The sequence below is a fragment of the Aricia agestis genome, chromosome 3, assembly GCF_905147365.1.
Source record: "Aricia agestis chromosome 3, ilAriAges1.1, whole genome shotgun sequence".
Classification (NCBI taxonomy): domain Eukaryota; kingdom Metazoa; phylum Arthropoda; class Insecta; order Lepidoptera; family Lycaenidae; genus Aricia; species Aricia agestis.
Window position 1 is genome coordinate 5,128,318 of NC_056408.1, and position 27,915 is coordinate 5,156,232.

At 36.9% G+C, this 27,915-nt stretch overlaps 1 protein-coding gene and 1 long non-coding RNA gene across 2 annotated transcripts in view; one reads left to right on the forward strand and one right to left on the reverse strand.

Annotated features, from left to right (window-relative positions):
* LOC121740584 (cadherin-99C) overlaps window positions 1-27,915 on the reverse strand; it is a 190,473-nt gene that overhangs the window by 33,102 nt on the left and 129,456 nt on the right. The window contains exon 4 of the mRNA XM_042133320.1: window positions 5,890-5,975. Coding sequence (XP_041989254.1) covers window positions 5,890-5,971 — 82 coding nt within the window. The 5' untranslated portion in view covers window positions 5,972-5,975. The remainder of the gene's footprint in view (window positions 1-5,889; window positions 5,976-27,915) is intronic.
* On the forward strand, window positions 7,815-10,898 carry LOC121740588. The gene is made up of 3 exons (XR_006037651.1): window positions 7,815-7,827; window positions 8,894-8,899; window positions 10,854-10,898. It is a non-coding gene; the product is annotated as an uncharacterized LOC121740588 (long non-coding RNA).

Genomic DNA, 27,915 nt, shown 5'->3' on the forward strand with positions numbered 1-27,915 from the left:
TCTGTGTTTCCCTTCTTCGTAATATGTTGTTAGATTATAAAGCCTGTCACGATCTACGATTATTATTCGTAGATCACCCTGCCTAGCATACGCCAACGAGATATCGCACTCTACATGTTTTCTCGATGTTTGATAGTTTGTCTCCTCATCTCTATTGACCCTTGCATGACAAACATTTTTTCTCGCGTAGATCTATCATCGAAATAACAATCTTTTATAGAGTTTTGTCGAGATCATGTCGATATTTTGACGATTACGATATAACATATGGTGTTAAAGTTTGTAATGTGCCAGAAGGAACTGCAGAAGGTGATACCTTCAGAATCTAGTAGGTATAGTGATATTCTTCAGAATCCAGTAAGATTATTTCTGGTGGTTCAGCAAAATGACCTTTGAAATTACACAGACCTTAGTAAAATTTTATGCAGTTTTGGTTAACTTAGTATGTACTTATATTGGGTTAAGTATGGTAACTCCATGGTATCAAATATAATTTTACGTACATAATACAATAATTAATTGGAGGTAAAAATGTTCACTACATCATTTAATCGCCGTCGCGTTATACCTTAAAATCATACAACATTCGCATGATTTATAGTCCAGGAACCGTGCAAATAAATGGTTATTATGAGAGTATATACCCGTCGACAACTTGCACCTATTAGTTACCATAGTAACGACGGTCGGAATAAATCGTTGAAAGTGATATCATAAATATACCCGACAGAATGCAACTTAGGGAGTGGCTTTTTCATTTATAAGTGCAGATATGCGTGTTTTTATGGCCAATTATGTGTACTACAAACTTATTTTATGAGTTCAGAAGTGTGATACATCTTCGCGCTTAAACTGGTGAACCGATTTGGACGGGTATGGGCGAAGATGCTTGGACTCCTGGGAAAGGACATATTAGGATGTTTTTTGCGGTGAAAAGTAGGCCAATTCCCGATATTTCGGCACAAAGAAATTCCCAAAAACATCTAGTGTTTATAAGAAACATGGGCTCTTGTACTATGTGATAGAAAACTTATTTTTTGTCAAAACCTATTTTCTGCATTCTGAATAATCGTATTGACCTTCACATTATTTGTAATTTATCTTTATAATAGAGATTCCATGATGCTTGGTCAAATAAATTTCTTAATTAAAATCATATTTTGTCTATTTTTGAACTAATTGGTGATTAAACTTAACTACATGTTACGCTCACATAACGCCTTGCACATTCGAGAGTATAATATCCATATAAGTAAATGCCAAATAGTTCTCAATATTAATTTCCACATATCTTACTCCTAATTGGACGTTTATTATTATCATTTGCCTTTTAAGTTTAAAAAAATGAGTTAAGATACGTAATGTGTTCTTGTAGTTCTGTAGAAATATTTTTAGGTTTTTTTACTTTCAGTAGGTAATTAACGAAGTCTTAGCGGGATATCCAATTATGTGAGAGTAAAATTAATTTTTACAGGACTATAAAAATATAGTAGGATATTCACTAGCGCTTATTTACTAACTATTAGGTTGGGTTGCACCAGAGGCGTAGTTAAAGTTATGGTTATAGTTAAGGCTAACTTTAACTTTAACCTTAACTTTGACCACAGAATTTGACAGATGACAGCTGGTCCGACAAGGCTTGAAATGAAACATGGGCGGGGGCGCTGCTGGTAAAGGAGAACTGTCAAAAATGGCGTTTATGTATGATGACAGCGTTAGTTCCTTTTTTCGCCACGTGCATCTAAAGCCTTGTCGAGCTCAAGGTTATGATTAAATATGGCGTCCATTTTTGACTTTCACTAAAGATTTGACATTTTGCATTGTAGTTAAAGTTACAGTTATAGTTAAAGTTAGTTGGTGCAACCCAACCTTAGCTTTCGTTGCAGTTAACTAACTACGACGCTTCACGCTAATGAATATAAGTTACATACAGGTGTAACAAAACATAGTAATAATACTTAAGGGTTTGTATGAGTCCCATGTATAGAGTTCACCGTAAAAGTAGCAGCGCTGGAAGAGCAAATTCATTTCACTTTTGTATAGGAAAACCCGTGACGCTGGGGCGCTAGCCCATACAAATCACAAAAAAAAGTTTTGGTTTTTCAGCGCTGCTACTTTCACAGTGAACTCTCTACAAGGAACACATACACACCCTAAAGTATTATCACATAGTTTTGTTACACCCTGTATAAACTACTCTTAAAAACCCCTAATAATATGTGCCCCAAGAAACCTGGCTTTAAAACATCTTTTCCCTATCAATTGTGTGTGTGTGTGTGGTAACTATTTTATTTTGTTTCTGTATTTTGGGTTAATGTATTTTAGGGCAATTAGCAATACAACCTACAGACTTTATGGATAAAGAAATTCTAAGACCATTTTTAAGGTTATTCTTTATGGCCAGGACATGTTTCCGTAAGCGTGTACAATTTGTAGGCAGTCGTTAGCGATGTAATTAATTAGTCGGATACAACATGCGGCACTTTCTCATGAACAGGTTGTACGCGCAATCTGTATCTATTACCTCCTAATTGATAAATTTATCTTTTCCGTCTGCAAAATGGGCTTTCATTATAGTTTGGTGTCTCAAGAGTATTGACCATATTAGGTACATGTTGCCCGCAACTTGGTTGCGTCGGAAGAAGTATACATCATGCGAAAACCGTACGTTTTGGTGCAAAAAACTCCTAATTCATTTCAGGGATTGGTGTTTGTATTCTATACATCCGCACGTGGGTTTAGGCCTCGTAAAGAGGTAAGGAATAGACTGTATTGCATTTATAATATAGTATGATCAATGATCATTTTATGAATTAACTCTGGTGTTATTTTCACTGAGAGCCATTTCGCATCTACGTCCCAATAAAAATCATGCAATACCAAGATTCTTTGTAGGTCTATACCCGACTATAAACAGTAGGTTTATTCAACACATTAAAACCTTATTTACTTTTAAAATACCGTCTTATGTATAGATATTCCTAGACAGAAATATTTACGCTAAATAGTATCAATACGGATGAATGTTAAATCTATTTTCATCCGCGTTTATAATTGAAAATGCCGACAGGAGCAGAAGTTTGCGGAAATGTTTCGTTCATAGTTAATTTGCATCTACAGGGACCCTTATTTTAACGTCATAAGGTTCAGTTTAAGAAACTCGTATATTAAATAACTGAGCTTGACGTGCAATCTGCAACCGCAAGCCGAATGTCATACACTTCCTCAATTTACTGTATGTAAATTAATTTCTCGGTTATTTGTTTTATCATCTAGTAGCTATGTGGTCATTTCTTTTTGAAAGTCGATGAAGAAGATGACCATAGACATTATTGTGTTTATATAGGGAAGGTACTTTTTGGAGCAGAAAGAAGGAATATACATAATTACTAGGACGTGGGAGAGCCATGCTTCGGAACGAATGGGCCGGCTCGACCGGAGAAATATCACGTTCTCACAGAAAACCGGCGTGAAACAGCGTTTGCGCTGCGTTTCGCCGAGTGAGTGAGTTTACCGGAGGCCCAATCCCCTTCCCTATTCCCTTCCCTACCCTCCCCTATTCCCTTGCCATCCCTACCCTCCCTTATTACCCTATTTCCTCTTAAAAGGCCGGCAACGCACCTGCAGCTCTTCTGATGCTGCGAGTGTCCATAGGCGACGGAAATTGCTTCCCATCAGGTGACCCGTTGGCTCGTTTGCCCGCTTATCTCATAAAAAAAAGGTACTTATCGCATTATTTGTCAGCCCCTTTATACTTTTTAATTTCTTAGCTACCATAATATTATGAGGTAGACTTTATTTAGACCAGATTATTTTATCAAGAAAATAAAGATAAGGAAGATAAGGATCAGAAACGCAACCTGTTTGTCTAATGTTGCCAGTTTCTATCGCTTACCATCAGCTGATCTATCTGCTCGTTTCCCAGTTCATATCATAAAAAATACGTGTGGTACTCGGGGACTGGAGCGGTAAAGCTATTGTTTATGCAATTATAATTTGCAGACACACAAACACCGTGCCGAAGTCTGGCAACGCCGCACCCTTGTGCCGGTCGGATTAAGGGTGTTAGGTTTTTCGTTACGGAATTTCTAGATTATCAAAGCCCACGATAATAAGTCGGATACGACTTGATGCAATAGCCTAAAATTATATACAGCCGACAATACCTATTGTTGTATATTTTTATCCTTGGTCACAGTTTATCTAAACTTTCACAAGCGTACTAATCTGCATAGCTAGCACAAGCACGTAGACAAACGAAAGAAACTAAATTTTGACAGTTTTACCGGAAAAACACTGGAGAAAAAGTTTCTTTCGTATCTCGATATCTTCCGCTTTTGAAAATCTATAAGTCAAGCATAAAGAACCGCTTATGACATTTAGTTTCTTGATTCTTTTTTTATTTTTATTATGGCACTCAGGCGCGGTCGCAGCCTGAAATTTTGGGGGGGTTTTTTATCTGCGCTCTCGGACGTTTCTGGGTTCACAGCAGCTGTCTAAGGTCGGAGGAAGTGGTGGCTAGGGGATAGCTAGATATTTCCTTTTATTATTTAGCAAGATTTTGAGATTTTTCAATTTTATCTTAGATTTTGGGGGTGGTCATGTCCCCTGTGACCCCCACTTTCGGACCGCGCCTGATGGCACTTGGCTATAAAACCATGGGTAGTGTCGAGTAAATGGCAGCAAATTAAAAAAAATCGATGTATAGCAACCCTGTCTATAGCCGGAATTATAGTTTTGATCTACAAACTACGAATAATAAAGTTACTTAGTTTTTATTTTTCGTATTTCGTAGATCAAAACTATAATTCCGGCTATAGACAGGGTTGCTGCACGTCGATTTTTTGAATTTGCCGCCATTTACTCGACACTGGCCATGGTTTTATAGCCGAGGTGCCATAATTAAAAAAAAAAGAACCAAGACACTAAATGTCAAAAAAAATATTGCCGTTGCTTTGATGGTTGCTATGGAAAGAGTTTCTTGTCTTTGTCCACTGAAACTCAAGTCGATGGGTGGTGCCATGCTCGGGAATAAGATATGTCGACATGGGAAAGAAACTGCCATTACTTTCTTCCGAAGAATCGACTGGGAAACCCCGTGCTAGCTACGCTGATAACAGATTTCACCGTTATATTATTGAATCGAATTGAATAAACAACACTATTGTATTGTTCCTACCATAAAATCTGTTAGTGAAATATTTGACCTTGATCAAAGAGATTACCTTTCCATCGCAATATTATATTATGTACATTCTTGGCTAATAATTTTGTAGTGCTATAATTTTAGCTATAATGGCATTGAATATTGATATAATGCGACTTTTAGGGTCACGTGGCTCTACATTTTTAAGATTGCTAAATCGTAATTTGTAGAGTTTTGATAACCTCATTAACGCTTAAAATTAAGAGCTTTATAATTGACAAATCTCTGTCAGAAATACAATGGACAGCACGCTTAGCGTGGTCACGTGGTCTAAGAAAAATAGACAAGTTATAGCCGCATAAATAGACAAAGAAGCCTGTCATTTTGTCCCTGAATATGTTGGTTTTTTCTCTCTCGCATTTCTACTATTATCGTGGTAAGCCTGCAGGTTGTATTGTTGATGTACAGGGCCGCACTAGACCCCTTTTGGACGCTGAAGGTCTAAAGAAGGGGTGCGGGATCCAGAAAAAAAATGGGGGTGTTGTGTAGAGGCTTGGGAGGTGATTTATTTCATCTGGATGCATTTAAAATCTGCATTTAAACATAATTTGTTCTCAAAGTGGGCAGTAGACAAAATAAGTTTGTGAACCCCTGCACTAGACCGCTTACCTCGCTCGTACACCCGATAGACGTCTTTAACAACATTCCTTATAACAAAATAATATGTATCGAGTAATACTGACCTGGTGTAGCCCATACTGTAGTGAGAAGACCGACAAGGAACCAGATAGTCGTGTACTGGATCAGCGCGCACCACCGCGCCATCTCACTGAAACAACAACATACAACAGTTTAATATTAAGCACTTCTTACCCATCCTATCTTCTTATTGTTTTATTAAATTATATTAATATTAAATTATGTTATAGGGTTTTTGTGGCTAGTTACCCATGTAGTGGCCAAAAGCCCCTGTTAAAAATGTTAATATTACAGTGTATGTTAAAATACAGTGGGCTTGGCCGGTAGATATCGTTTAATCGTTTTATCTACACTTTATCTTTAAATATAGGCTTTAATTTTTTTTAATCTGACCAAAACCAGAGGGATTATCGCATGCTAACAAAAACATAAGAACATTAAGAGCCCATATGACCCTAACTTGACTACATACATTAACCTAGATCTCAAAATCTGTAAGGTCTAGAAAACTGATATTTTTACACAAGTAACTTCAGTTCATAAAGATTAAATGCTCAAGACGAAAACACGATTACTCTAAAAATGCTCGATAGTTTCTTTTTTACAAAAAACCTTGTTTTAGACACCTTTTGCTTGTTCATCTTCGAAGTTTGCTGTCTTTTCTTTAATATTTTTTAATATCTAAAAAGGTATTGATAAAACCTAAATTTGCTTAAAACACTTTTTTCATAATCATTATAGTTCGTCTTTTATTCAAGTAAAACTAACTCGGCGATGATTCCGCGCCGTCCTTTTTCACCTGGCATATGAAAGACGGGCGTGAGTGTGAAGAGAGAAGAACGATGTTTGATTTTTAAAGTCAGGTGAGCTCTTAAATATCTATATTTTCTCTAAAGATCACTTCCTCTAATTCAGTGTTAATGTAGGTCAAATTGAATGTGAATAATATGCTAACGAAACATATTTCTATCAGTAATCCATTTATTCTGTAATGCAATTTACAGCCATTGAAATCCCGCAGTGCTCAGTACACAAATAAATAACATCAATTCCGCTTCATCCAACTTGGTTTACTTGGTGTTATAGCATTATTGCGTTGAAACGGACATAAAACTGTCGCAATATTATGCATATTGGCTGTTCAAAATATTTTGTTATAATTGACGTTTACATGTAACATTAACTTTTATAAAGACCGGAGAAATACCACGTTCTCACAGAAAACCGGCGTGAAACAGCGCTTGCGCTGTGTTTCGCCGAGTGAGTGAGTTTACCGGAGGCCCAATCCCCTACCCTATTCCCTTCCCTACCCTCCCCTATTCCCTTGCCATCCCTACCCTCCCCTATTACCCTATTCCCTCTTAAAAGGCCGGCAACGTACTTGCAGCTCTTGTGATGCTGCGAGTGTCCATGGGCGACGGAAGTTGCTTTCCATCAGGTTACCCGTTTGCCCGTTGCTTCCTTATTTCATAAAAAAAAATTTACGTATTTTTTACCGATGAAAATGTGTAGCTCCAGGATAATCTTGGGCAAAAGAATTAGCGGGCAGCATCTAGTATTCACTATTCAATAGATTTTCACCAAAAACTAATGTCATTAATTTTAATTGAATTCTTAATTTATTTTCATTAAGTAAAACGAGCGAAGAATTTCTTGGTATGTAATTTAGAGCTGTGTCTGCTAGATTTCTATCTTTGAAGACAGTTTACACCTTTGTAACGTATTATTTTCCTGGCACATAACTTGCAGCTATTTAATTAAGTCCTTGGAGAAAATATAGTGGGATCTGTGACAGATCCCTGCTTTGTATGCGGACCATACTTAGATTTATCAGAAGGATGTAACATCTTACAACATCCTGTTAATTATTTTCCTGAATAATCTAACGCCATTTATCGTAGAAAATATCGATGTCGATAAAACGTAGCAACTCTAAAAACAATCTCGTATTTCAACTTATATCGACTGTCGATAATCTCTGCGTACGTTGAAAGCGGCGCAAAAAGTCGCTGGATCACCTATATTACCTAGACTAGTAAATCATAGGAAAGGTTTAACGCTAGGTAGAGTCGGAAAATTACTCGCATTCCTCAGCACCTTAGTTTGATTTGAAACATAAAATTTTACTTTGTCACATCTCACAACACATAATATTATAATGTATTTTTTTTAGGTTGGTACAATTGACGCTTCTTCCAGCTGAAGAGAAAATCATCATTTTGTCTATGATGTCAAAAACTTTGTTTACGAAATTTTTATCAGACAGCAAAAATATTATTGTGAAACATCTGCTGACAAACGCCTGCTGTATAGCTGACACGTACGTAATTACCCTGCCGTTCGGACTGATCACAGGCAAACCCAACCTGGGGACATGTATTGTGTATTCTTGGATACGAATCCGGTCGAAGGGTCAGCCCCCGATCAGTCCAATAGGATAAATCGGCCTCCCCGTATATAGACCTTTACTAAAGGGGCGGAGTTACTGATAAATACACAATTATATGAGAGCACATTACAAATAGCTTTTACCGATGCATGATTTCAATTTTTACAACACCTTTGTAATTTATAACCCGAGTAAAGTATAGGTGTTATATTGTATTTTTAATTAAATCGTTTTCGTTTTATAAATTCTCTTCGTTACGTATGATATCAATTTGTTAATGTCCCACTGCACTTTTTTATTTTAACCGTGTTCCTCGCGTCATCTTTATGGAATGAAATAATTATTATCCTTCATTTAAGTAAATGGAAGTCCACTTATTACTCCAATTGGAGAGGACGAGGGTTCAGTCGAAAGCCAATTTAACTAAATATATACATAATTGTATGTCTACCTCTATAATACAATGTTCGGACTCTACACTGTTTCCGAGATTTTTAGAACAACCATGCTTATATTTTTGAGCCAGCAACTCAATTTTTACAAACTTTTAATGTTATTTAATTAGTAGCTATAGAGGCCGTAGCCAAAGACCCTTTCGTTAAAAACGATGACGAAATTCGTTATCAAAATGTATGGGATTTGACATTAGTCTTCTCAAGCAAAATGTCATTTAGCGATGACTTATGTCAAACCGTATACATTTTGGTAACGAATTTCGTCATCGTTTTTAACGAAAGATACTTTGTCTAAGGGGCCAGGATCGTTTCTGTAGATGTCATTCGAGTATCATTTTACATTAATAGATTAGCTTATACTTTAAAATTGATATATTTAAATAAAATATACCCTAAATATATCTAAGCTTTCCTCCATTAGGTCCAAGGTACAAGCAATTCCTGTCTATCCCAGGCGCTTAGGGCCTGTAAGTTTATTCGATAGTCATCACAATGTTCTCTGGGAACATAGGCTAGGTGGCCATAACATTAATTTGTGCCATTTGCATACTGGGCCTCGAAGGACCAACGGCCCCCCGGCGCTAGTGTCATAAAAGTGAACGAGCTTTTCCACCACCTCATACTATAAAATAAGATGCTACGAGAATATAAATAATATATTCTCGTAGCAGTAGACCATCTTGAACTCAAATATGCCAATAAATACCAATTATATATATATATATATATATATATATATATATATATATATATATAAAATGGCGATAACACCTGCAATGTATGCTTTAGAATGTTGGACGGTCAAGGAAACACATACAAAAGCTCCACACCACAGAAATGAAAATGTCACGATGGTCTGGAGGGGTACTTAACTTGACAAAATTAGAAATGAATATATCCGGGGAAGCTTCAAGATAACTCCAGTGTCCGAAAAACTGACCGAGACACGCTTTAGTTGGTATGATCACATTATGCGCAGAGGCAAAAACTACAAATTGTAACCCGCCATAGGATACACGTGATTTTTTTGCCATTTTTGCTCTCTATTAATGATGACAACAAGTAGGCAACTGAAATGTTTACAAAATATTTAATTGTATTTATACTTTAATAATTAATAATAAAATTTAAATAAAATAAATTCCCATACTTATAAAAAAAAATCCAACTCGCACTTGGCCGATTTTTAAGTTAGATTTCAAGGACACGGCTAAATTATTATTCTACTGTCATAATACTTATACTGTACCTAATAAGGGCACATTCATTGCAATTTGTTAGAATTATTCCTGGCACTATATAACTGTCAGAAACTTTACAAATGTGATTTTGGACTTTATGTCCTTGATAATAAGATCCAAAAGTGGCGCAGGATGCTGGATAGTAAGTAATAAATATGAGGTAAAGACTCAGGAAATAATAAGTATCTTTATAATCTCCAGGTTAACGAGATTGAAAGATTGCTAACGATTAATACTTAAACATGGGAAAAAGAAACTTTGATTTTCTTTCCCATGTACATGTTTATTAATTTGATAATTGCTATTCTTTGATAATAATTGCTATTATTTGATTTTCTTTCCCATGTACATAATATTCTGGATTTCTGGTAAATACGGTTCTTATTAGGTATTGTTATGAAGTTAGAATTTGACATATTTACTAGAAACTACCAAAATCTGATGGCAATTTTTGACAGATTTTCAAAAAATATCCTTGATCATTGGATAATATAAATTTTTTATATTTGCATGTTTAACACACAGAATCAGCCGCTATAAGAAAAGGATCAAAATATTTTATTCCAATTACCCCCGGTATTGCTAGAATCAATTTATCTTGTCACTTTTTGCCATCAGATTCTGGTAGACCTATGTCCTATACCACCTGCGACACCTTATGCCAAATCTATATATATAAAACTCAAAGGTGACTGACTGATTGACATAGTGATCTATATCAACGCACAGCCCAAACCACTGGACCGATCGGGCTGAAATTTGGCATGCAGGTAGATATTATGACGTAGGCATCCGCTAAGAAAGGATTTTGATCAATTCCACCTCCAAGGGGTTAAAATAGGCGTGGAAAGTTTGTTATAATAATACTTCGTAACGCGAGCGAAGCCGCGGGCAAAAGCTCGTACACTATAAAAAGTTAAAAGTCTTCGCCACTCACTCTGACATAGGCAACTCACCAAGGAGCCATTTAAAAAAAGAAGAAGAAGTAGAACTTATACGAAAATCAAGGAGCCATTTACAAAAAAAAAGAAGAAAAAGTAGAACTTACTCTTGATACGGTAAGAATCTCGCAGACAGATAAATCGCATTAAATAGCAATAGGTTCATAACAAATGAAAATTGGAAACAGTAACACAAATCTTGTATGTAATTTAAAGAAGTGATATTTTTAATTCCACAATAAAAAGTGTCTTGCAAAATGTCAAGGTACTTTAAATCATGTTCGAAATGGCAAAGTAATGACTATTTCGAATAAAAAAGCTACTTGTACTACTTTACAACTTTTACATTTTAAATTACTGTATCCGTCTTTATTGTGATTACCTACTACAATAAATCTATACTAATATTATAAATGCGAAAGTATCTCTGTCTGTCTGTCTGTCTGTCTGTCTGTCTGTCTGTCTCGCTTTCACGCCAAGACTACCGAACCGATTGTAATGAAATGTTGTATACTGATAGTCTAAAGCCTGAGAAAGGACATAGGCTACTTTTTTTACTGGAAAAAAGGGTTATAAGGGGGTGAAAATACAAAAATTTGTTCAAATTAAGTAAGTTCCAAACATTCATACTAGATGGCGCCGTGCGTCTCTTACATCGCGCTAACGCTTGCCCAACATCTTTATATAAGAGGTGGTATCATCATATTTCAATTTTCTTTTCGATTGTTATTTCTTTTTTACGTTATTTAATAAGTAAGAACTTTATATTATATAATATATACAGTGACGTCCTATCAACCTATCAATGATAAATAGTTTATGGGTGAAGTTGTGTAATTGGGGGGATAAATAAGCTTTAAAATTTGGCATAAAATATAAAGTTTAATTTTAAAAAATGAAATATTATGTGCACACTGTACAGCTGTTTTGATTTAAGGGGTACCAGGGTTTTTTTTATAAAAGCTTTTGACACCAATTTTGTTGACATCGCGCGCTATAAACTGAAGTCCACGCGGACGAAGTCGCGGGCAACAGCTAGTACAAACATAAAGAAATAAAGAGTTGACACAAAATATACGGAGATTATGTCAAAATATTCATTCAATTAAAGTTAAGCAATGGTTTATGTACCTCTAACTACGGCTGTTAGACATAATTTTACCGGTTATGTAGACGTAAGGACCTAACAAAACTAAATATTTCCCTAAAATATAACAAGACTGACTCTTTGCATTAGCTAGATTCAAAGATTACGAGTTTGACATAAAATGTACGAAGTTTCATTTAATAAAAGTTAAGTCATCATTAAAACTCTTTGGGTGCGGCCATGAGTTTCTAAGGATTAGGGGCCGTCCATTTGTCACGTGGGTCCACAAGCGCGACGGAAGAGAATTATCGTTATTTTACGCTTATTACATTTAATTGCTTATGAAAAATATCTACGTGTGAGGCACCTTTACTAATAAAACTGCAAATAAGTTGTTAATTGCAATTGCTATGTTCAAATGGCTGGGTTTGATGTTGGTTATAAAATATTTATGTTTAGCATTAGATAATAGAGTGAAGAAAGGATCCCAGCCTCACAGTCTATCAGTATCAGCCGTCAATGTGTTTCATCATAGGATCGATTTTGATAAAATTCAATTTATAGCAAAAATTGTATAGTTGGTGCGAGATTTCTGTTTACATTCTATAACTGTACTACTTCCCGTTGTCGGACTTCTCCGAAACGTCTGAACCGATTCTGATAACATTTTGTGTAGTTAATGGAATCAGGCGTTACTTTGCGGAAATTCATAGTTTAAATTTAGTTTGTTATTATTTTTAGCAATATTCCGCGAAAACAACTTCCACCTTTAAGTAAATGAGTGAGTGTACGCATAGGCGTACAGCACCTCCCTCCTCCCACACTGCCTATGCGTACACTCGCATGCAAGAACTTGCAAACACCACCACCACACAAGCAATAATGTTGGCAAATCCGTGCAAGGCCCCTCACCACCATGCAGGTTGAAAACCTCGACGCGCGTTTCGCCCCTACACCGGAGCATCCTCAGGATGTGGACTCTACGAACAACGTCCGTTAAGTCATTTAGTGTGTTTATTCCGTCTGAGAATTTATCAATTCATTTATCAACATCAATTTTTCTAATTTGAAATAACGAACCTAACCGAAAACCGTGTTATTTCCGTGAATTGTCTTTGCGGGTAAGCAGGTTAATTACTAAGGACTTCTACTTTTATACTAATATTCCTTAGTATAAATGCGAATGGGTCTGTCTGTTTCATGACCAAACCGCCAAATCGATTTTGCTGAAATTTAGTATGGAGATACTTTAGGTCCCGGAAAAGGTCAAAGGATAGGTACTTTTTACCCCAGATAAAAGTACCGTTTCCGTGCAATAAACGATTTTTGATGAAGCTGCGGGCGTTATCTAGTATATTAATAAACATCAAATCATATGTAGTACGGGAGCCCTAAAATATTTTTTTTTTGTGATTACTAACAAGCAAATTTTTTGTGAGTAGCTACATTTTGATAAGACGAACAACATTTTTATTTGCGAAAATAGTAGTCAACCAGGTTTTGTTGATTACAGAACCCTAACCAGCAGGTTTTTTGTATATTGGTAGGTTAATAGTTATAATATAATTTAAGAGTAACCTTATCCTACAAATAAAACAATCCATATTTTAGGACCATCAAGTCAAAGTATGAAATCCTTTCTGTTAGCTACCACTTTCGAGATTTTTCGAAAACAAAATGTTGTTCGTCTTATCAAAGTGTAGCTACTCACAAAAATTTGCTTGTTAGTAATCACAAAAAAATTGTTCTAGGGCTTTTTTTTTTATGAAATAAGGGGGCAAACGAGCAAACGGGTCACCTGATGGAAAGCAACTTCCGTCGCCCATGGACACTCGCAGCATCAGAAGAGCTGCAAGTGCGTTGCCGGCCTTTTAAGAGGGAATAGGGTAATAGAGGAGGGTAGGGAAGGGAAGGGAAGGGAAGGGAATAGTTGAGGGTATGGAAGGGAATATGGTAGGGGTTAGGGGATTGGGCCTCCGGTAAACTCACTCACTCGGCGAAACACAGCGCAAGCGCTGGTTCACGCCGGCTTTCTGTGAGAGCGTGGTATTTATCCGGTCGAGCCGGCCCATTCGTGCCGAAGCATGGCTCCCTCACTAATAGCTTAAACGCGGTCTAAACTATTTGTCTTGCTCAAATGTTCAGAGTTCACGGTACGACCTTACTCTGGTGAATGTAGCATTGATCGCTTTCAATCTGCCGAGCCGTCTGTGTAGCAAATGATAGTATTGTGGCAATCTTCCATTAAAACGATATGAGATTTTAATTTCATATGTAATTTGCATGTTGCCTTTTTTGTGTAAAACTTGCTTAACCATAGTTATAGAAAGGGTTTTTACGGTAGAATAGACAAATTAAGAGGAGTCCACACCGCCCTTTTTTCCATACAAACGTCGTCCCCTGTTTCCTCCCTGGATAATGCTAGTAGAGTTATTTATTTTTTCCTGAATATCTACGGCCACTAATACAATGTCCCTATGTTTTATTTTTTTCGTAATTTAATTATTAAATAAGATATGGACGTTCAAAAACCCAAAAAAAATGGCCAGATTTTCCGCTGTGTTCAAACATCCAGAAAACAGATTTGGCTAGATTTTACAAAATAAAAAAACATAGGAACACAGCTTAAGCCTTTCTTTAATCTTTAATGAAAAAAGTACTTAAATCGGTTAAGTTTTGGAGAAGGAACCAGGGGATAACGAATCGTTGATTTTCTGCAGTTGTCTCTATCGCGTTCTGCGGTATAGGCTTGAGGTAAGGAAGACAGCTATAGATATTATACGTACTTTTTTTTCATTTCTCTAGCTCCTGGTGTAGTCTCTTGACGAAAGAAGTTTATCCCATAGATCTGTCACAGAATAAGAAACAGCCACTGCCCAAGAAGAGAACACTACAGAAAACATTTTGACGTAATTTCTTATCAAATCTATATATATAAAAATGGATTTTCAAATATGTAAGTCGCGCTTAAACTCGAAAACGGCTGGACGGATTGGGCTGATTTAATATAAATATAAAAATATTCGTAGAAGTCCAGGAAAGGTTTTCAAGTGACACGAAGTTCACCGGGACAGCTAGTACCTACTTAATATAAATTAAATTCAGTGATCAAACTTTAATGTCACTCCAGTGCAGTACATTATTCCAGTAATCCAGCGCTGGTTTGGATTTCTGGAATGAGTTAAGTAAACCTGCTTTAAGTATTTGTTACTCGTAGAATACGTGCTTTAAAAGGCTAAAGGCCTAAACATTAAGCAGGAAACATATTTTATGCGATAACGATTTTTGTTATCGCCTCGATGTTATACACTAACCTACATTCACTTTCGTAACACATTAGATGTTCGTTTGAAAGCCTTAGCTATCATGTACAGCGTCTGTCGAGATTAATAAAGATTTAGTGCTATGTTCCATTCTCTGTGATCTTTCGGAATGGATTTTAATGCTATTTTCTTTATATATACTAAACGACTAGAAATAAAGATTCGATTAAACCAAGTTTCGTTTATCACGCGGGAACCCTTCATTTTTCTGGGATAATGAGTGTCATATCTCCTTCCCAGCACTCAAAGTATCTCCATACCAAATTTCAGTAAAGGTTCAGCGGTTTCGCCATGAAGAGGTAACAGACAGACAGACAGACATACAAACAGACACACTTTCGCATTTATAATATTAGTATGGATTTCGATCACGCACCAATAAAGTGATATCTGTACTAGGTAGGCAGTATTGGTAGGCAACATGTAGTTCAACATTCTGAAAATATTTGATTCAAATTTATTCAGAAATAAAACAATTTTTATTTTATTTTATTTATTTTACTAGACTAGATTTATAGTGCAAAGTTCAGGCCATAGTAAAATTTCAATTACCCCAAACATTATAGTAATTTACAAAATGAAAACGTTCGCTAAACGAAGCCGTAAGTCGTGATTTCGGTGGAAATGTCGATCGATTTCTGTGGCATTTAGATTTATCTCAGATCTCATTAAATTATCACGACAACGCCTTAATCCTACCAATACTGTGGCAAATCCTTTGCGTTAAATAGCCTTTTTATTAAATGAAATTGGCCATTATTCCGTCCGCATAAAGTTCCAGTCAAAGCTAAATAGTTCGGTTTTTGATCCTTTGTAACAGGTGGATTGTTGCTACACACCAAATTGCGTTCTATCTTGGTGGGGTAAAGGTGATATTGAATTGCACTTAATGATAGAGTAGGGCCGCCTTATTACGCGGTTTCGTCACAGCGCGCAACGCAAGTAATGCATAGTAAAAACTGGAATAGTTTTCGTAGAAATGGTTTACGAATGCCGCATGACAGGATATGAAAAAGTGTGACGGTATACTCGTAGACTAGAGCATATTCTACATACAAGAATAAAGAACATATTATTATTATTATTTTTTTATTAAATTCGGAAAACTTACGGTTACATACAAATATATAAACAGATGAACACACACATGCAGACCAATTAAAAGTTTTCACATATAGACAGAAAATCTAACAAGAAATATAAAGTTGGTAGCAAAGAGTAACAAACATAACAAAATATCAATAAATCACGCACAAAAGAATTTTACCTTGATTTATTTAACATGATAGTCACTAGAACTAATAAACTGTCCTAAAGGCTTTAGGAAATATGCTTATGATTGTAAGCTTTAAAAAACCGCAAGTGTAAAATAAACGTTCGTTCACATGCGTAAAAGGTAAGAAAATCTTCATTCCTATGAATTCTTTGTCTGTGATATTTATCTCATCAATTAAAGTCAGCTAGAATTCTAATAAGGTAGCTTAAACAGAAAAAAAACTTAACATTTTAATATTGTTGAAGCAAAAACGGTATAAGGTAAAGGAGCCTTAAATACCTTCCTTCGGTAATAAAATACAGTAGAAAGTACGGGTGAATCCTCTCTGACGTAAGAGATCAACAGGTCAGACGCGCAGCTGGTCGCAAAGGTCGAACACTTGTCTCGAAACCAGCAGGTTGTTTCAGCATCATACTTGATGCGATATGACGGGCCAATGACATGTGCGAAATAACAGGCCTCCAAGGATGTTTATGTCAGGAAGGCGTGGATGCGAAACAGCTGTCAGTTAAAATGACAGCAGCTCAACTACCTGCACGATTGCATATTATGCACACTACAGATTGTTGGCATTTGCAGTTGCACTTTAGAAATTGGCAGATTTAGTTCTAATTCAGCATTTTCAGCCACGCGTAAAAGCATCCTTTTAGAATTGTGAATATCAAAATTAAACAAGTCACAAGATGCTTATTGATTTGTTAAGAAGAAAAGAAAGTTACACCACTTCCAAAACCGCTTAGTACCGCATTTCCTAAAGTGTGGGTCGCGACCCACTGCTGGGTCGCGGGTAGATTTTGGGTGGGCCCTCAAACTATAGGACGATTGTCGTAGGTACTTACGTAGGGTACGTTTTTTAATTGAAATTGGTGTGGTGAGGAGCTTTAGAAAAGGCCCAAGTCCAGCAGTGAACGGCAGTAGGCTGACGATGATGATATGGTCAGCGGCAGTAACATACCGCTTTTTGTCTTCATGACACAAGGTGGACCGACAAGTTTGGGAAACACTGGCTTAGTACCTTTGAGACGAATAGATAAAAGCTGCTTCTAGAAGTGTCTTGAGCCAAATTATACCATCATCATGACGACAGAGTTCCGAAACAAACTGTCTACGGATCGCTAAGTGGCTATAATCATAGCGATACGTATGACATTTATGATTTAGCAATTTCGTCAAGTCCATTTAGGGTCAAATGAGACCGCAACGCGACGCTGAGATGCATTTATAGAGTAATGAGTTGATATTTCAAATGCGTTAGACGTCTAGCAAATCTGTCGAAGCCATACAAATTTAGAAATACATCTACGCGTCGCGTTGCGGTCTGAATTCACCCTCTTAGCAATGACAGCTTCGCCAATTGAACTCATTAAAATGCTTTACTTACTTGATTAAAATAATAATAATAACTCCCACACCGGTTTCGGTGACGGTGGTCGGTTTCATTGAAACCAGGCCAGCTACGCAGAAGTAATTTTATAGTGCCCAAGTGTGTGCGCAGTACACAAGAGCACTCTCTATTCCTTTACTCTCATAACCCAGTGGGACGGAAGACCGACACGACTGGCGAGAGGTCAGGCGCAGGACCGACTTTTTACATGCCCATCCGACGCATGGATCATCTTACTTGTCAGACAATCAGGTGATCAGCCTGCATTGCCTTAACCAAACTTGGAAATAACATGTTTCCAACGCGGGAATCGAACCCACGACCTCCGAGTCAAGAGCCGCGCTCTATACCACTAGACCACGGAGGCGTTACATACATAATAGCTCCACATAAAAGTACCTGATGATACTCATAAGAGTATCATCAGGTACTTTTATGTGGAGTTATGACTTATGTCATAACTCTACACTTGCCAGCTATAAACAAGCCCTTCCTCCTTAGATAACCGCAATAAAAATGTCCGGAGAATAAAGAATCCTTCCCAGCGCTCATTATAAAGATCTGGTTGGTATCATAATTGATCAGTTGCGAATGATTTTTAACGTCCAATTCGATTTATTTGACGTCCAATTAATGTGAAAACATTATGGTTTTCGATCAATTAATTAACAGCTTTAGAGTTTCTTTATGGCATGATGATGGCGATATTTGAAATGGTCGGTAAAGTCCAAACTACGAGGTTACACATAAATAAATATTTTTAAATGAAGTTTTTGTCTGAGCCATATCAATATTATGGAGATCTAGTTTTTTCATACTTCGTTACGAAATCCCCCTGTTACGGTTCGTAAAGTACACAGGAAGGATACTTAACTTGGAGAACAGTGGAACTAGACAAGCGGCAAGCGATCATCGTAAACGCCAACGCCACAAAATATATGGGATTTGACATTAGTATTCGCTAGCGAAGCGATGACTTAATATGTCAAATCGCATACATTTTGTTAGCGTTTACGAAAATCGCTTGCCACTTATCTGCTAGGGCTGAACCGACTTTATTCTGTTAATCTAGCTAAACACTACATTTCGCAGACTCTGAGCCGGCTTAAAACTACGACGCTTCAAGTGTTGGCACTCGTTCAGAGTTATTCTTCCCCTATCAGGACCTTTATGCTGTTGGCATAAGGATCACTGACTTCCAAAGAACTTGAGGTGTACGTGCCTCCAAGTGTTGGCACTCGTACACATTTATTTTCCCTCTCACAGGACCTTTACGTCAATAGCATAAGGATCAGTGACTACCAAAGTATTCGAAGTGCTCATTACGGCGATGCGATCGGCACGCGATGCTATCGGACATCGCCACCGGAACGATCAAGTTCAAGTTGAGAATCTGGGGCTTGATTCTTACACCTCGAATGCCTCGAGTCGCAGGCTATATCATTCACGGGACTCAGAATACCGTCACTATCGCGTGAGATAGTGTAGGGCATTCTTATGCCTCAAAGGTGTGATCGCAGGCTGTAGCGTAAGGAAAGCATGTGTGCGCGCGGGTGAGTTATTCGAACTTCAAAGTATAAGAATAGGATCCCTGCCTATCCGTTAGTGAAATCTTCGCCTTCAATGCAACAAGGTCTTCACATAGTTGCATCAAAAATCAAAGATAGATAGAAAGATAGACTGTATAGTGTATTTGGGGAAGGCTTAAAACCACTCTCATATCAATAATATTACGAATGAGCGAGTGTCTGAATATATCTGCATAATATAGTATGTTACAGTTTACGTTAGATGGACGAGTAAAAATTTGGTCTTGTAAGTGCGTCTGACCACTTGCAGTCGATAATTTGTATCACTAGATTGCGAGGGTAAGGAAGAGAGAGTGCTCGTGTGTACAGCGCACACACTCTGGCACTACAAATAGCGACGAACGCTGTGCAGGAATAATTTGTGGTCGGTTTCAATGAAACCAACGTTGTAGCCACAGTCACCAGATGTGGGAGGCAACATTGTTAGTTACGGCCATTGGCTACCTCCACCTCTAATTAAACTAAATATATTTCCATAGAGCGAGTATAAATATACAGTACAGCGACGATACTAGAATTATATCCAGTATTTACGTCCCAACTTCTACCTGACATTCAATTACGGGGTTTCAATACGGTATTCAAAGTTAATTTGCTTCTGAGATAACTCTTATATCGATGACATAAGGAGTATTATAACCAACTCTACGGGAAGAATAAGTCTGGACGTAGTTAGCTACAGATAAACTGTAATAAACGTTAGCCGCTGATAACTGGCCGGGGATAAAACATTAATCATTAGACCTAAGACTCGCTAGTTTCTTGGTTCTAGTCGTAGTCTTGGGCGTATTCTTGTGCAAGTAATATGATTCAAATTATACTGGGTAATCCAGTAAGCTTCTTGGAAGCATCAAATTCAGGGCCCTGGAATTTGGAAATGAACTCCATCTTAACATTAAGTCTAATATAAAAAGACTGCCGTGTTGTTTTTATTTTATGAAATAAGGGGGGCAAACGAGCAAACGGGTCACCTGATGGAAAGCAACTTCCGTCGCCCATGGACACTCGCAGCATCAGAAGAGCTGCAGGTGCGTTGCCGGCCTTTTAAGAGGGAATAGGGTAATAGGGGTGGGTAGGGATGGGAAAGGAAGGGAAAAGGGGAGGGTAGGGAAGGGATTAGGGTAGGGGATTGGGCCTCCGGTAAACTCACTCACTCGGCGAAACACAGCGCAAGCGCTGTTTCACGCCGGTTTTCTGTGAGAACGTGGTATTTCTCCGGTCGAGCCGGCCCATTCGTGCCGAAGCATGGCTCTCCCACGTATAATTTGCATTTGTTTGCATTGAACTTGTGGGAATATGAGTATAGAAACCCTAAATGAAAGATTTTCTAAGTGAGCGTGATGGTATGCTTGGTCAGGTCGACACTTCAGCCATTTCAGATCTTATGATATTGTCTCACTGACTTTACTAACTTCGAAAGTTTAAGTTGCTTTTGTGCGTTGGCCATCGTGCCATGCACATGATGAACGATACATGCGGAAATAAACATGTAGAGCGTATAATATACGCCTATGATTGACCACGTACAATGTACTATAAGAGAAGTTGATTCATAGGCAGATTGCGGACCTACGGAAGTTCAAAATTGATCGCTTTATGTCAAAATCAGTCGACAAATCATGACTATTGAATTGACATAATGCGACCAAATGACGTAGGTCTGTCTTATGAATAAATTTCCTCGATGGTACGGATGGTTTGGTGGTGATAGGATGGTTTGTAGAATACAAATGAAAAAAAATGTTGGACCATGATTATCAATGATAGTCCAACGTAAATGAGCCTTTACATTAAAGCAATCAAGCCTACATAATCATCAAAGGGTTAGTTTTCCAAAAGAACAAACGAAATTGTCAGCTCGTAACAAGTTAATGTCCTGGCAAATCGACCGTCGCTTGTTACGTTCTCTACAATTTCACGGCGTGATGGCTCGTGAGTCGTCATTGGTTATGTTTGCCACGTAACAGGCGTAATTTTTTCATAACTTCATAGGCGGCGAAAGTAATACCGTTTTATGCCTTTTATTAGGCTACTGACATTATTACAGTTTATTGTGTAAGTAACGAGATTTAACCAATAAAACTAATTTAATTGTGCAGTTAATCGGTTTCTGCACTGTGTATTTCTGAGGATAGAAGCTTTAAAAAAGTGATTGGATGTTCTAAAGAAATACTTCCTTTATGCCTTCATAAGTTAGAGAAGTTATATCAAGTTACGACAAAGTGAAGTCAAAAGGCAAAAATGTATGAGATTAAGAGATAACATTAATTACTTAACTGTAATTAAATGAAGATTTTGACATAAGCCCCATAAATTACATGTAAAACTCATTATTAAATTGAAGTTAGATTATTATTAAATATCTCTAAGTGCGGCAATATGCGATATACTGCAATTGATGCTTAAGGGGGCGACAAACCCAAAATTATCGATTTTATACTTGAAAATGAGCACCGAATTGTTTTATTTTCTAAACATAGATACTACAATAAATTTCCAATAATTTGATCTGAGCGAAAATACGATAAGTATCTTAAAATTTTCTCGATAGAAAAAAATCACAAAGATGCATCTAATTTTCACGAATTTTTCATAATGTATAAAATTCTATCATAGAGACACTGACCTGGCGGATTTTTAAAATATTGTATATTTATCGAGTTAAACACTAACTTGGCGATGATTCCGCGTCATCCTTTTTCACCTGGCATATGAAAGACGGGCGAGTGGGAAGAGAGAAGAACTATGTTTGATTTTTTGCGTTAGTCGCCCTTTTAATGATTTTTTTTTCGCTGTTGAATTTAAAGAATATTTGAATGTTTACAAAAACATCATGCTTTTGAAAGTGATCATCTATTCTGATATAACATAATACATGCATCTGAAAGTGATCGTCATCAACTACAGTATCAATCACTTAGGTCGCCACGTAATGTTTCAAGTATACGAACGACGAGCTTGCTAATTCACATTATGTCGACATTATGAAACCACATTACCATGCCGCAAGTGAAAATGTCCGAACCGATATGAAATTTGCAAACAATCCAACAGGAACAGATGTATTATGCATACGAATTAAATTTCGATCGATTGAAAATCGAGTAATTGACGAATCGGAATATTTACGATTGTGTTGCAAGAACTAATCTTACGCTTAAGGTTAGGTCGAGATGTATAATCTTGCTAATATTATAAAGAGGAAATATTTGCATCGAAAAGGCTCCAAATATACTGGACCGATCTTAATGAATTTTCTATAGAATAGACTACCGAGATCGATGAAGGCTTTTTTATTCGCGGGAAAATGTACCATCGAGGAAGTTGATTCCTATGCAATTGACAGACCAACTATATTTGGTCGAATATGTCAATTCAATGTTAATTGTGATTTGTCAGCTGGATTTGAAGTAACGCGACCAAACTACTTAGGTCCCCGATTTGCATAGGAATCAACTTCTCTGATAGTACCTATGGTTGTTATGGGATTACGCACGTTGTCGCCTTATAACTAAGTTCTAATCTTATAACTGGACGGTAATTTGCCATTTAAAGTAATAGTACTAAGCGTCATTTCATTTTGCAGATTATAGATTACGTAAATATTTATGAGATGCATCTCAAGCTTTGATAGGTGAATGGATATTACAAGACTTTAGATGCTAGATTTTACGTTTGCAGGCGTCGAACGACTGATATGGATTAAATATTGTAAGCTATTCTCTTTGGTAGATCTGGTATAACACGCATAACTAAGCGAGTCATAAGGAGACTCTATGGAAGCAGGTGCCTAGTTGATTTTGACTGTTGTAGGTTTTAAATTTACTCCTATTAGTATCTGCTCTGCATTATTTTCACTAACAAGTTTAACTACAATACCTGCAGACCTAAAAGGATCATGTAGCACTTGAATGACTTTGACAGGATGAGTTATATGAAAAAGCATCCTTGATGTGATACATTATAAAATGCGGTGGAATTAATAATGCGGTGGAAAAAATAATGGGGCAAACGAGCAAACGGGTCACCTGATGGAAAGCAAATACCGTCGCCTATGGAGTATGGATACTCGTAACATTAGAAGAGCTGCAGGTGGGCCTTGTAGAACTATCAACCCAATATTTTAAATACTGGGTATTCTCAGCGTAAAAATGTCATAATTACTATTTGAAATGCTGTGACCCCAACTTGAGTCATTACATTTGCACTAATGACTCATTGCAACTTTATAAGTATTTACATTCCTCGTTCACTCTCCCGTTCAATTACCATCAGAACATTTGAAATATTCATTCATTGAATTAATTGTGCACCGCAAAGATTTCTTACCCGATAGCGTTGCATTCAATTTAATAGCCAATAGATTTTGTCTTCACAAGAACATTCCACACAAAGCTCCAGTTAGCTCGCTCATTATCCCATGGACTAGGGTTGCCACTTGTCGACGTAAAGCCTGGCAGGTGCAGTGGGTATAGAATGACCGCTTTCGCAATACCAGTTCCATTCATAATATGCAACACTATCATAAGGATGTTATATTTTATACTTATCATTTTTAAGGTCCATATTAATTAATTATGGACTGCGAAAAAGTAGCTATTTGGATCACTTTTACTTATTTTACTATTTATGACACATTTCTTGCATCCACGTCCTTGTATAATCTAAGTGCCACAAGATCTAGTAAGTGTGATGTGACAGTGGCTTAGCAATTAGCATGGCAACAGTTGAATTATGCAAAAGAACAAAAGAATAGAAGCATTGACAGATAAGAGACAACATAACAGATTCCTTTGTAAATATACCTTACCTTTTCTTGGGAAGAAATAATGCTTCTATGGTTACATGTGTGCTAGGTTTGCAGATAGAATAAAATATATCCTTAGCACTGAAACACAGGCTTATGCTAGGCAGCCCTAAGCAGGTAGTAATTTCATTCCGATTTCCGACACGAACCCTTCATGACGTATGCGCCTATAAAATTTATGGAGATGCACCTTATACAGATTATCTAATGGAAACAGGTCTTACGCTGTAATTACGCTACTATAGCGAATTTATGGCCTACATTCTTACATAAAGCCTTCTCCATATCCATATAATGCGTTGTATTTTACGCTAGAGCAGGATGTTTCTCACTAGACTAAAATTATTGATGTTTTAGTTTGCACAACTTTGTTAGAGTAGATAAATAATAATTAACAGCCGCACTAACGGCGATACTCACTACTCAGATACCTTTTATTATTATTACTTTACTTTTATTTAATGTAAAATTGTAGTTGTGTAGTTTATGTCAAAATATTTATTAAATTAAAGTTAAATAATCATTAAAACTCTTATTCTTATCAATTAAACAAATTGAACTTATTGACAATTCTTTTGAAAGTTAAAGTCTTGTCAAAAATTTTAAGTTGGATCAAATATTAGTCGAACTGCGTCGATCGTTGAACTCTTTTACATGAACATTTTGTTCCTTACAACTCTCAACTCTTCTTCAAAAACAAACATCAACAACCTGTTAAAAACCTGCGACACCGGGCAATATTTGTATCTATTTTTTTTTACATTATTTAATTTCCTCATAGAATATTCTAGATCTAAGCTAACAAAAAGTTAGTCTCCAATTATCCGCTAAAAACCATGTCATGTTGTCTACATATTGAATCTAAGTTTTCGAAAGCCTATAATTTATTGGCAGACGTCTAGGTCTAAGGCTGTATAATTTGTTAGGACCTGTTTCTGATCCCGATCTACGAACAAATGCCTCGTGTGTACGCTTATAATAGCAATAGGCCGGCATCACACAGAAATAGTTTAAACAAGTGTATCCATACTTCCATACTAATATTATAAATGCGAAGTTTGATTGCCTGTCTGTCGGTTACCTCTTCACGCCCAAACCGCTGAACCATTTTTTCTGGAATTTGGTATGGAGATACTTGGAGTTCCGGGAAAGGACGTTGTATACCTTTCATCCCGAAAAAATGTACCCGCGCGATCAACGAATACAGAAGTAGATCGTCCAAAACAAGCACACGCACACATAAATCAGATAACTTTAAGAGAGTCTGCTGCCTAAAGATATAATAATATAGATTCTATAGAGCAGCCTTTCTAAAGTGGGCAATAACGCCCTTGTGGCCGCTGAAGGGCCCTTGTGACCCAGTGGGACCCTAAAAAAATGGGGGCGTTATGTAGAGGCTTGGGGGTGATTTAATTAATCTGGATTTACTATAAATTGAAACAAAAGGGGCGCTAAAACATAATTTGTTCTCAAAGTGGACAGTAGACAAAATAAGTTTGGGAACTCCTGCTATAGAGTATAAAGTCGCACGCGCGTAATACGCGTCTCTTTTTAGCACTTATTTGAGTTCACATAATATAAAAATGCGTCTTTTGTATACCTAGTAATTTAGCTTAACGCCTCCGTGGTCTAGTGGTATAGAGCGCGGCTTGACTCGGAGGTCGTGGGTTCGATTCCCGCGTTGGAAACATGTTATTTCCAAGTTTGGTTAGGACAATGCAGGCTGATCACCTGACAAGTAATATGATCCATGCGTCGGATGGGCATGTAAAAAGTCGGTCCTGCGCCTGATCTCTCACCGGTCGTGTCGGTCTTCCGTCCCACTGGGTTATGAGAGTAAAGGAATAGAGAGTGCTCTTGTGTACTGCGCACACACTTGGGCACTATAAAATTACTCCTGCGTAGCTGGCCTGTTTTCAATGAAACCGGCCACCGTCACAGAAACCGGTGTGGGAGCTATTATTATTATAATTAAGCTTACAAATTATAAGTCATTAAACAAAATATCGTAGTCGTTGGTTCAGAGAATCCTTAGTAAGTACTATACTTTAGACAAGCTGATTTTTTTAACTTTTTATGTGTAAAAAACGTGTTGACAATATAATAATACGCCTTATTTTACAACATATTTTAAAATATAGTTATGTAAGGTATTAATTTGTTTAAAGAGTTCCCATAAACGCATCTCTGGACGTAGCTTAACATTTAACCTGTAGTAGCAAATAGCGATGCTTAAATTTATAACGGTATAAGATTCTTGAATTGTGTGTATTATGATATAATCTTAATTCATAACAGAAGATAGCTTAAGGGAACACTGTGTACTGAGTAGGGTATTGGGTAAGAACTGGCGGTTAAAATATTATGTAAAATAACATGTAATTGTTATTGGAGTTACCTAATATATTTATGTGTCTGTATAATCAAAACTGTGAGATGTGGCACAAACTTAATAAAAATTATGTCTTTTGACTTGACTTTAAAATTATGATAAAAACCTTTACGGGTTAAATTATAATTTTTAATGGCCGCGACCCGAAACCCGATTCAAGGACCTCAAATATAGATTAGAGCGTTGTACAAGGCATGAAAACCTTATAGTCTAGAAATACTGTCTTTCTGTCGTGTTAATACGTTTTGTGACTCCAGTTACCGTTCAAAACTAATAGCAACACCTCAAACTCAAACATCAATCAAAGTTTATGGATATTGTGGCCACCCCACACGGGACTATAAGCTAATATTTGTTTCCGTCACATAACAATTGTACATAAATAACAGACAATGTAGTCCCCTTCGGTCGGTGACCCCGCCTGGTCTCAGTAATCCGTCGCTACAGGTGCTACTTGGTATGCAATATTTAAATTGCAATACTATGGGGCTGTTTCACCACTCCCTGATGAGTTCCGGATAGGCTATCCACAACTTGACAGATACTGAGCACACAAACATCTGTCAAATAAGTTGTGTATAGCCTATCCGGCACCTTATTAGGAAGTGGTGAGACAGGCATTGAACTTGACAGATAGATTATGAAGAATCTGTCAAATAAGTTGTGCATACACCTGATTCCTGATTCGGCACTTTATCAGGACGTGATGAAACCTGCCCTAAATATCGTTTTTCGTGTTTTTATAATTGAGCGATTTTCGCTAAGTTTTAAATTGGAATTTGATTTTTTAAACTAATAGAAACTGGTTGGAACTGGAAGGTAGAATATAAAAATTTTGACAAAGGGGCCAAAAGAAGACAGAATATATATTATGTATTTTAAACGAAATTATGCACGTCCCACTGCATCGAAATTGTCAGCATTTCGTTGATTTGTATGGTACAGCTTGCATGACACAGTAATCTTAATTCTAATACAGTAGACAGTTCTATAAAATTAAATTAGCTTGAGTGAGTGAAGCAGGACTTCCGAAATCTCTACATCCATTATGGAGGTGTTACGTTAAGTGGCAAAATTGCAAAAATCTTAATGTATCCGTTATTTCGTTATGTAAAAATTAATTTCGAAATATCAAGGAGCGTCCAAGATAGCCATAAAATCTAGATCACATTCCATTACTATTAGG